This window comes from Ornithorhynchus anatinus, chromosome 16, assembly GCF_004115215.2.
Source record: "Ornithorhynchus anatinus isolate Pmale09 chromosome 16, mOrnAna1.pri.v4, whole genome shotgun sequence".
NCBI lineage: Eukaryota > Metazoa > Chordata > Mammalia > Monotremata > Ornithorhynchidae > Ornithorhynchus > Ornithorhynchus anatinus.
This window is the reverse complement of record NC_041743.1, coordinates 42,914,857-42,926,842: the sequence shown is the minus strand read 5'-3', so window position 1 is coordinate 42,926,842 and position 11,986 is coordinate 42,914,857. Positions and strand designations below refer to the sequence as shown.

General features: G+C 56.1%; 1 protein-coding gene across 1 annotated transcript; it reads left to right on the top strand.

The window, feature by feature from the left end:
• The first annotated feature begins 2,226 nt into the window (after positions 1–2,226).
• Positions 2,227–3,276, top strand: CNR2 (cannabinoid receptor 2). The gene has a single exon (XM_001520518.3). The coding sequence runs from the start codon at positions 2,227–2,229 to the stop codon at positions 3,274–3,276; it is 1,050 nt and encodes a 349-aa protein (XP_001520568.2).
• Positions 3,277–11,986: the final 8,710 nt, after the last annotated feature.

Below are 11,986 nucleotides of genomic sequence, written 5' to 3'. Positions count from 1 at the left end.
AAGCCTCATTTTCCCCTTTTCCCTCTGCTCCTCCACCTCTCCCTTCCCATCCCCACGGCACCGTACCCGTCCGCTCGACTGTATATATTTTCGTTACCCTATTTATTTTGTTAATGAATTGTACATCGCCTCGATTCTATTTAGTCGCCATCGGTTTTTACGAGATGTTCTTCCCCTCGACGCTGTTTATCGCCATCGTTCTCGTCTGTCCGTCTCCCCCGATCAGACCGTAAGCCCGTCAAACGGCAGGGACCGTCTCTATCTGTTGCCGACTTCTTCATCCCAAGCGCTTAGTACAGTGCTCTGCACATAGTAAGCGCTCAATAAATACTATTGAATGAATGAATGAATGAAAGTGACTTGCCCACAGTCACACAGCTGACAAGTAGCAGAGCCGGGATTCGAACCCATGACCTCCGACTCCCAAGCCCGAGCTCTTTCCACTGAGCCACGCTGCTTCTCTCTCTCTATACATATATATATGTAGACCTATGTACGTATTTGTAATGGTACTTGTTAAGCGCTTACTATGTGTCAATCACTGTTCTAAGCGCTCTGGTAGGTAGAAGTTAGTCAGACACGGTCCCTGTCCCGCATGGGGCTTGCAGTCTAAGTAGGAGGGAGAACAAGCGTAAAACCCCCCATTTTACAGTTGAGGAAACTGAGGCACAGAGAAGTTAAGTGATTTGCCCAAGATCATGCAGCAGGCAACCGGCGGAGCCAGGATTAGAACCCAGTTCCTCTGGCTTCCAGGCCCAGGCTCTTTCCACTAGGCCACGCTGCTTCTCCCGCTGTACTTCTCACACACACACTCACACCGATTAGACTGTAAGCCCGTCGATTAGACCGTGCGCCCGTCGAAGGGCAGGGACTGCCTCTATCTGTCGCCGATTTGTACGTTCCAAGCGCTTAGTCCAGTGCTCTGCACAGAGTAAGCGCTCAATAAATACTATTAACAACAACACTGCTTTATGTATATATATATATATATCTATAAACTACTTATTTGCATTAATGTCCGTCTCTCCCTCTAGACTGTGAGCGCGTTCCGGGCAGGGAACGTTATCTGCTAATTCCGTCGCGCCGTACGCTGCCGGGCGTCTCGCTGGGGGCTCTGCACACGGTAAGCGCTCATTACGCTCCCCAGGTTCAAAGCCTTATCGAAGACCCACCTCCTCCAAGAGGCCTTCCCCGACTAAGCCCCCCTTTTCCTCTTCTCCCACCCCCTTCTGCGTCGCCCTGACTCGCTCCCTTTATTCCCATCCCCACACCACTTCTGTCCCTCCCTGTCATTTCTTTCTTTCCATTACTGTCCGCCTCCCCCTCTAGACCGTAAGCTCGCCGCGGGCAGGAGATGTGTCTATTTGTGTATCGTAGTCTTCTAAGCAGGAGGAGCAGCGTGGCTTAGTGGCTAGAGCCCAGGCCTGGGAGTCAGAGGGACCTGGGTTCTAATCCCGGCCCCCCCCCCCCCCGCACCTCTGCCGCGAGACCCTGGGCGAACCGCTTAATCTCTCTGGATTTGTAAAATGGAGATGAAGAGCGTGAGCCCCATGGGGGACAGGGAATGGGTCCAACCCGAATGCCTCGTCTCTACCCCGGTGCTTAGAACGCAGTCCCCTAGACCGTGAGGTAGCCGTGGGCAGGGAATGTGTCTGTCTATCGTTCCAGCGTACTCTCTCCCAAGTGCTCAGTACAGTGCTCTGCACACAGCAAGCGCTCAATCAATAGGATTGAATGAAAACAATAAGCGCTTAACGGGTAAAAGCGGCACGGCGCAGCGGATGGAGCACAGGCCCGGGAGTCAGAAGGTCATGGGTTCTAATTCCGGCTCTGCCGCTGGTCTGCTTTGTGGCCTCGGGCCGGTCATTTCACTTCCCCGGGCCCCGGTTCCCTCGTCTGTAAAATGGGGATTAAGACTGTGAGCCCTGTGCGAGACAGGGACCGTGTCCAACCCCATTTGCTTCTATCCACCCCAGCGCTTAGGAGAGTGCCCGGCACACAGTAAGCGCCCAACAAATACCACAATAATCATTATTACGGGCGTCACTATTACTCTCATTACGGTGCTCCCGCACACGGTCAGCGCTCGGTCGGTACGATCGGCCGACCGACCGACTAACCGCCGCTCCCGGAGGACTGGGTTGAAACCCGGGCCCCGCGGACTTTCTGCTTTCCTTTCCTTTCCCCACAGGGAGGGCCGTGCCGGCGCCCCCGCCCCGCGCGGACATGGGTTCGAATCACACGGCGCTCACGGCCGGGTGCCCGGGAGGCGGGCCCTCCGACGCCAGCCCGGGCGGGCCGGCCTCGACGGACTTACAGAACTACATGGTGCTGAGCGCCTCCCAGAAGACGGCGGTGGCCACCCTGTGTTCGGTGGCGGGGGCCCTGTGCGGGCTGGAGAACGCCGCCGTCCTCTTCCTCATCGCCTCGTGCCGCCACCTGAGGCGGAAGCCCTCCTACCTGTTCCTGGGCAGCCTGGCGGGGGCCGACCTCCTGGCCAGCCCCGTCTTCGTCTGCAGCTTCTTGGACTTCCACGTCCTCAACCGGGTGGACTCCCGGGAGACTTACCTGCTGAAGCTCGGGGGGGTGACCCTGGTGTTCACGGGCTCCGTGGGCAGCCTGCTGCTGACCGCCGGCGACCGCTACCTGTGCCTGGGGCACCCGGCGCGCTACAAGGCCCTCCTGACGCCGGGGAGGGCCCTGGCGGCCCTGGCGGCCATGTGGCTGGCCACGGCGGCCGTGTCCTTCCTCCCGCTCGTGGGCTGGGGCTGCTGCGGGCCGAGCTGCTCGCAGCTGTTCCCGTGGGTGCCCGGCGACTTCCTCCTCTCCTGGATCGTCCTCCTGACGGGGCTGCTCCTGGCCATCGTGCTGGCCTACGCCTACATCCTCCGGCTGGCCCGCCGGCACGCCGCCTGCCTGGCCGGCCGCCGGGCCCAGCCGGGGCCGGGCCAGGCCCGCCTGAGGCTGGACGTGCAGCTGGCCAAGACCCTGGGGCTGGTGCTGGCCGTGCTGATCGGATGCTGGTCGCCCGTGCTGGCCTTCATGGCCTACAGCCTGTTCGCCCCTCTGGACGGGCCGGCCAAGAGGGCCTTCGCCTTCTGCTCCATCCTGTGTCTGCTCAACTCCATGGTCAACCCGATGGTCTACGCCCTGAGGAGCGGGGACCTCCGGACCGCCGCCCGCCGCCGGCTGGCCGGCTGGAGGAGGGGGCCCCAGGAGCCCGACGAGGCTCGCAAAACCTCGGCCACGGAGACGGAGGGCGGGCCGGGGGCCTGAGCCTCCCGCCTCCCCCGCCTCGACGCGCTCCGTCGGTCGTATTTCTCCAACGCTTGCCGTGAGCGGGGCCCCGTCTTCAGCCCCGGGGAGAGGACGATACGTCGGCGAACGGACACGTTCCCTGCCCACGGCGAGCTCACGGTCTAGAGGACGGGTTTACGGTCTTGCCAGTGGGTCGGTCGTATTTATTGAGCCAGGTCTCTGCCCAGAGCGCTTGGGAAAGAGAACCTGCTCCGGGCAGAAACCCTCCCAGCTAACGCGCCCCCCCCCCCCACCACCACGGCAGGGGAAAGGGAGACCGGGGAGGTTCAGCCCTCGCTCCCTCGAGATGAACGTGAGGAACTGAAATGCGGCCATCGACTCCCACCGCCACACCCCAGATGGGCCTACGTGGACCCAGAGGACCTGGGTTCTGCGGGGCGGGGGTGGGGTTTAATGGTATTTGTGAAGTGCTTACTACGTACCAGGCACTGTACTGTCCTAAGCACTGGGGTAGACACAAATTAATCAGCTTGGACACACTTCCTGCCCCCAAACGGGGCTCACACTCGTAATGTCCATTTTACAGAGGAGACGGAGTTACAGAGAATGACGCGACTTGCCCAGGGAGACACGGCAGACAAGGGCCGGAGCCGGGATTAGAACCCAGGTCTTTCTGACTCCCAGGCCCGGGCTCTATCCACCAGGCCACGCTGCTTCCACTTGCCGGCTGGGTGACGTCGGTCGAGTCGCTTTTAAGTCTCATGGCCTCGCCTAACTCATCTGTAAAATGGGAATTCAATACGTGTTCTCCCTCCCCTTTGAACGCGAGCCCCGTGCGGGACAGGGTCTGTGTCCGAACCCACTGCTTTCTATCTATCCCAGCACTTAGTACAGTGCTTGGCGCAGAGAAGGCGTATAACAGATCCCACAATTATTATAAATTATTCAATGCTCTGGGTCGGTTCTCAGCAGGTTAAGAGCCTCCCAGGACTAAGCAGTTGATATCGGTATCGCAATTCCTCTGGAAATTTATGCCCGTCTCTTTTTTGCCACCACTGGCTGAGGAAAAGCATGGCTTAGTGGCTAGAGCCCAGGCCCGGGAGTCAAAAGGACCCGCGTCTCGATCTCTGCCCCGTCACTTGTCCGCCGTGTGACGCATCTTCCTGGGGCCTCGATTTCCCCATCTGTAAAACGGGGATTAAGAGAACGAGCCCCAGGTGGGACATGGGCTGTGGTCCAACCTGACCAGCTTGTATCCACCCAAGCGTTTAAGTTATAGTTCCCCCGGCGCTTAGAACAGTGCTCTGCACATAGTAAGCGCTTAACGAATACCAACATTATTATTATTATAGTGCCTGGCACACAGTAAGTGATTCACAAATACCATTAAAAAAAACCGAAACGCACACAGAAGAAAATTACCGTTCCTCGCCTCCCTCAGCTTAGCCACCCCCCAAATCTGACCACCTCACTCTACCGCCGACGGCCACCTCTTCCGCAGGCTGGCCCGGAGAAAGTGGCCTTTGCCGGGAGAACCAGGCAACCTGACTGTACCGGGGCATCGCGGGATTCGGTCTGATGGCCTCGCCGGGGACAAATGAAAATCAGCGTGTCCTTTACCCACCGAACGCTTTGCTTTTCTTTAGGGCAAATCACCATCACCGCCGGCTGCCGCATTTTGTAAGAGCAGAATGCGGCCGGGCTGTCGAGAGAACGAAGCGAAAGGAAAAGCTGGGTAATACGTCCCACCGGCAGCTGGCTCGGGTCCTGTTTGTATCTCCCCCAGCGCTCAGAACAGCGCTCTGCACATAGTAAGCGCTTAACAAACACCAACGTAATTCTTCTTATTAATAAAAGGTTTTGAGGCAGCAGGGGAGAGGACAATAAAAACAATCTCGGGTCAAGCAGATTGGGATCGGGAGACGGTTTAGATTCAGAAGCTGTGATTCTCAGCTTCTGACTGATGTGGGACTATCTCTCCTCTAGACTTTAAGGTCCTTGTGGGCAGGGACCGTATCTACCAACTCTATTGTCCTCTCCCGAGCGTCTGGTACAGTGCTCTGCACACAGTAAGCGCTCAATAAATACCATCGATTCACTGAAGTGTAAGTAGTAAGTAGCCGAGTGCTCAGTGCCAAGTGGGTGCTCAACAACTTCTATTGTTCAGAGCCCTGCTAAAATCCCCAAATAAATAATCATAATACCAGTATCCGTTAAGCATTTATCAATCAATCAATCGTATTTACTGAGCGCTTACTGTCTGCAGAGCACTGTGCTAAGTGTTTGGGAGAAGACCCGTGGTCGGTTAGGGATTGTCTCTGTTGCCGAATTGTGCTTTCCGGGCGCTTAGAACAGTGCTCTGCACCCAGTAAGTGCTCAATAAATACGATTGAATGAATGTATGAACAGGTGGCCGATAAAGTCGCTTTCCCACAGTAAGCTCACAGTCTAGAGGGGGAGACTGACTTTGATACAAACAAATAAATTACCGACAAGGACGTAAACGCCGTGGGGCCGAGGGATGGGTGAAGAAAGGGAGCGGATCCAAGCACTAGGGCGACGCAGAGCGGAAGGGAGCGGGAGAAGAGGAAAAGAGGGCCAATTCCGGGAAAGCCTCTTGGAGGAGGATTGGGGTGGAGGGAAGGGGCACTTAGAGGACTCTGTGCCGAGAACTACGTGCGAAGCACTGTACTAAGCATTCGGTTAGATCCAAATTCATCAGTTCGGACACAGTCCCTGTCCCACATGGGGCTCGCAGTCTAAATCGCAGGAGGGACGGGTATCGAATCCTCTTTTATAGAGGGGGAAACCGAGGCACGGACCAGTGATTTGCCCAAAGTCATCCAGCAGGGAAGTGGCGGGGATTAGAACCCAGGTCCTCTGAACCCCGGGCCCGGGCTCATTCCACTAGGCCACGCCGCTTCAGTCGATCAGTCAGTCGTATTTATTGAGCCCCAACCGAATGTCGAGCGCTTCCCACTCTCTTCTCAAGAGCGTGGAATGATCCGCTCGGACTGAGCTTCCAGCCGGGAATTACGGCCCACATCTAGCCTGAGGAATTCCGGGGGGGGGGTGGGGGTGGGGGGAGAAGAGATCATTTGTTAAGTTACTAAGGGAGAGAATAGGAATGATGTTATTTATTAAGCGCAGGGGTCGAAACGAGATCATCAGATGGGGCACAGTCCGACCCGCAAGGGGCTCACAAATCTAAGAAGGACACTGGGCGTCTTATCTCTATTTTACGGATAAGAAAACTATGGCAAAGAGACATTAAGCAACTTGTCCAAGGTCCCCTAATGGACAGGTGGGAGGGTGGGGACACAAACAGAGGTCCCCTGCCCCTCTCAGGCCCCGGGCTCTTTCCGTTAGACCCCCCCGCCTCCCGGCACGGGGAACCGGGGGCAAGAGGTGAAGGCGTCGAAGAGATCTCTTCACTTTGGACCCTAAATCTTTAACATTCGAGCGAAGGGCAACATCGTTTTGCAAATCGACCCTGAATTTTTAAGCCCTTTCTGCAGCTTCTCCACGGCCAAAGTGTTGCCTTTCATCCTGAGTTGGTTGCGCGTAGGGAATGTGTCGCCAACTCTGTTACACTGTACTCTCCCAGGCGGTTAGTACAGTGCTCTGCACACGGTAAGCGCTCGATAAAAACCACCCATCGATCGATCTCTCTGGCCTCCCTAAATTCAAAAGGAGGCTATTAGGTTCCCCCAGGAAGAAGAAATCTAGGATAAACCACTGACTCTGCCTTAATGTCAGGTGCCCATTTCCAGGATTAGCTTGTATCTACCCCAGCTCTTAGTACAGTGCCTGGCACATAGTAAGCGCCTAACGAATACCATTTAAAAAAAAAAGATGAAGCTAAAACCTACGAGGATTGATCTTCTCTGAATCCCAGGGTCCAGAGAGATTGGTTGGGGGGGGGGTGAGTATATAATAATGATGACGTTTGTTAAGCACTTACTATGTGCCCAGCACCGGTTATATATCAGGGAAGTGGTGTGGTGAAGTGGCAGAGAGCCGGAGGACCCGGGTCCGAGCCCGTGCTGCGCCGCTGACCGGCTCCGTGACCGTGGGCGAGTCACTTGACTTCTCCGCACCTCGGTTTCCTCAACTGTCCAGTGGGGGTGAGAATCCCTGCCTCCTCTCCCCACCTCACAGGGTCGTTGTGAGGGCCGAAACGGATAATAATAATGTCGGTATTTGTTAAGCGCTTACTATGCGCAGGGCACTGTTCTAAGCGCTGGGGGGATACAGGGTCATCAGGTCGTCCCACGTGAGGCTCACAGTTAATCCCCATTTTACAGATGAGGGAACTGAGGCCCAGAGAAGCGAAGTGACTTGCCCACAGTCACGCAGCTGACTAGTGGCGGAGCCGCCAGTCGAACCCATGACCTCTGACTCCGAAGCCCAGGCTCTTTCCACTGATGTGAGAGCGCTCTGGGAATTAAACCGAGGCACTGTATATAGGGAAGAGAGACGGGGAAAAAGCAGACATGGTGCCTGCCCACAGAAAGATCTCATTTAAACCCTTCTAAAATCTACAGTCTCCAGACGCTAGACAGTCTCAGCTCGTTCCGGGCAGGGAACAAGCCTCCCAACTCTGATATCGTGTACTCTCCCAGGCACTCAGTACAGTGTTCCGCACGCGGTAAGCCTTCAGTAAACACCCTTGATGGAGTAAAATCCCATCTCCTCCAGGAAGCCTTCTGTGATCACACCCTTATCTCCCCACTCTATGTCCCCCCGCTTCCCCTTAAAACAGAGGTATCCACCCCATCCCCCCTCCCCACAGCAAATATGTTCCAATCGCCAGCTCCGCCACTTGCCCACCGCGTGACACCGGGCGGGTCTCGGCTTCTCCGGGCCTCGGTTCAAGGACCGCATCTGATCTGATCATCTTGCATCTCCCCCACCTCTTAGGACGGTGGCCGGCACATAGTAAGCGCGTAACAAATTCATTCATTCAACAGTATTTATTGAGCGCTCACTATGTGCGGAGCACTGTACTAAGCGCTTGGAATGGACAGATCGGCAACAGATAGAGACGGTCCCTGCCCACCGACGGGTTTACGGTCTAATCGGGGGAGACGGACAGACAAGAACCGTAGCGATAAATAGAATCGAGGGGCTGTACATCTCATTAAAGCAATAGCAATAAATAGAATCAAGGGGACGTACGTCTCATTAACAAAATTAATTTCACGGGTTATTATTTTTTGGGCTTCCTCTCTTCCCGTAATTCACGTCTGTGACTCTTTCCCAATCTCATGAGATTATGAAATCATTAAGGGCGCGTTTATTAACCCTATTTACTAGCTCTATCGCAAATTCCCAAGGATGTAGGACAGTGTCGGGCCCAAGAGTAAGCGCCCTATAAATATCATTGATGGATTCCGCCACTTATCTGCCGCGTGACCTCAGGCAAGTCGCTTCGCTTCTCCGGGCCTCGGCTACCTCACCTGGAAATCGGGGATTAAAAGCGGGAGCCCCACAGAGACTGTGTCTAATCTGATTAGCCTGTATCTACCCCAGAGCTTAGCACAGTGCCCGGCACATCGTAAGCGCTTAACAAATAGCATTTTTTAAAGAATTAGAGCCTAATAGAGAGCAGGAGCTGTTCAGGGCAGATTGCGGTGTTGTGAAAGGAGCCGAGGCAGCGGCCGCTAATAATAATGATTGTGGTGTTTTTTTTAAGCGTCTACTCCGCTCTAAACACCGTACTGAGCTCTGAGATAGATTCCCGATAATCAGCGTGGATACAGTCCCTGTCCCACATGGGGCTCACAGTCTAAGTCTAGTGAAGCAGCGTGGCTCAGTGGAAAGAGCACGGGCTTTGGAGTCGGGGCTCATGAGTTCGAATCCCAGCTCTGCCACTTGTCGGCTGGGTGACTGTGGGCGAGTCACTTCACTCCTCTGTGCCTCGGTTCCCTCAGCTGTCAAATGGGGATGAAGACCGGGAGCCCCACGTGGGACAACCTGATTCCCCTGTGTCTACCCCAGCGCTTAGAACGGTGCTCGGCACATAGTAAGCGCTTAACAGATACCAACGTTATTATTATTATTAAGGAGAGGGAAAACTAGTATCGAATCCTTATTTTCGGAGGAGGAAACTGAGGTTAGACTGGAATCTCCTTGTGGATGGGGAACGAGTCTACCCGTTCTGTTGGACTGAACTTTCCCAAGCACTGACTACATTGCCCGGGACAGTGCTTGGCACATTAGTAAGCGCTTAACAAATACCATCGTCGTCATCATCGCTCTGCCCACAGCAAGTGCGTGAGTGCTCCGTAAATAACACCGATCGAGGCCCCGAGAAGAGGTGACGTGCCCAAGGTCACACAGCAGACAAGCGGTAGAGCTGGAATTAGAACCCAGGCCCCGCAACTCCCAGTCACACGAACTGTTTCCACGAGGCGACTTCCCCGACTAGAACCTCATTTCCTCTTCTCACGCTCCCCTCCGTTGCACCCCTGCACTTTGATACGCGCCCTTTATTCCCCCCCCCCCCCCGACTCGGCCCCTCGGCACTTTCTTTATCGTGTTTGTGCAGCGCTTATTATGTGCCAGGCACCGTACTAAGCGCTGGCACAGATACAAGCTGATCGGGATGGACACAATCCCTGTCCCACACGGAGCTCACAGCCTTAATCCCCATTTTACAGGTGGGATAACTGAGGCACGTAGAAGTGTAGAGACTTACTCAAGGTGGTGGCCGAGTCGGGATTAGAACCCAGGGCCCGGTGACTCCCGGGCCTGGTTGCGCCAGGAGAGCACAGCGTGGCTCGGTGGAAAGAGCGTGGGCTTGGGAGACGGAGGTCGCGGGTTCTAATCCCCGCTCCACCGCTTGTCAGCTGTGTGATTTTGGGCAAGTCACTTCACTTCTCGGGGCCTCGGTTACCTCATCTGTAAAATGGGGATTAAGACCGTGAGCCCCACGGGGGACAACCCGATTCCCCTGCGTCTCCCCCGGCGCTTAGCTCGGTGCTCGGCACATAGTGAGCGCTTAACAAATACCAACCTTATTATTGTTACATTATTATTGTCAGCTGTGTGACCAGCTGGACGCTTGCAATCTAGTGGGGGAGACAAGTGCTTAGTACAGTGCCCTGCATAGAGTGAGCGCTCAGTAAATGCCACTGAATGAACTTACGGTTAGGGGAAGCAGCAAAATAAGCAGCCTGGTGAGCGCTCAGTAAATGATCGACTGATTCATCGGGCAGTGAATGTTTCCAGGAGAGGATACGTCAGTAGGCAATAAGATCGGAAGTTTCAAGAAAGCAGTCGCATCCTTACGTGAAGCCGCGTGGCTCCGTGGAAGGAGCCCGGGCCTGGGAGTCCGAGGTCATGGGTTCGAATCCCGGCTGGTCAGCTGGGTGAGCCCGGACAAGTCGCTTCACTGCTCTGGGCCTCCGTCCCCTCATCTGTAAAATGGGAATGAAGACTCTGAGCCCTACGTGGGACAACCTGGTGACCCTGTATCTCCCCCGGCGCTTAGAACAGTGCTTGGCACAGAGTAAGCGCTTAACAAATACCAACATCATTATTATGTCCCATCCATAATTCATCCTTTATACCGATAATAATAATGATGTTGGTATTCGTTAAGCGCTTACTAAAATAAATGGAGCGCTGGGGTAGACACAGGGGAATCGGGTTGTCCCACGTGGGGCTCCCAGTCTTCATCCCCATTTTCCAGATGAGGTCACTGAGGCCCCCGAGAAGTGAAGTGACTTGCCCAGGGTCACCCGGCTGACAGGCGGCGGAGGCGGGATTCGAACTCATGACCCCTGACTCCCAAGCCCGGGCTCTTTCCATTGAGCCACGCTGGGTCTTCCCTGCTAATCCGTAAAGTCCTTTTCTACCGACGCTGTTGCATCGCACTCTCCCAAGCGCTTAGCACAGTGCTGTGCACACAGTAAGCGCCCTCTAGGCCGTAAACGACCACTCCCAAGCTCCCGGACCAACGCTCTGCACATAGTAAGCGCTCGATAAATACTATTGATTGAGAAATACCATTGATGAATAAAGACAACGGATTGATTGACGGGCAACAGTCGCATCCCGGGATCCGGGGAGGCGCCGGGTCAACCAGGGGCCAATGGCGCGCCACCTGGCCCCGTCGCCGGGGCGACGAGGGAGCCCCGCCCCCTCTCGTCCGCGCGACCAATAGGAAGGGAGGGAGGGCGGAGCCTGCGCGCCGGACCCGCCCCCCCCACCCGTTTCACCAATCAGAAGCCCAGAGTGCCGAGGAAGACCCGCCCCCTCTCATCTCCCAATAGAGAGGGAGGGCGAAGCCCGAGCGCTGACCCCCCCACCCGCACGCCCGCTTCACCAATCAAAAGTCCAGGAGGCCGAGGAAGACCCGCCCCCTCGCGTCCGCGCGACCAATAGGAAGATAAAGTAGGCGGGGCCTCCTCTGCGACCCTCCCGGCCGCTCCTCTCCCGCTCAGCCAATCAGAAGGCAGAACTCCGGGGGAGACCCGCCCCCTCTCCCCGAGCGGCCAATAGGAAGGGAGCCTCCCGGCGGCTCCGCGCGCGCTCAGCCAATCAGAAGGCAAAGGCGTCCGGCCGGGTACCCCCGGTAACCATGACGACGGGGGAGCGCCGGCCCGTCTCCTCGGAGCCACCAATAGGAAGGGAGGGCGGGCGGGGCCTGCGCTCTGATCATCCCCGGCCTCCCGGCGCATGCTCAGTGCGAGGGGGCCGGGCAGGGCCGGGCGGCGGG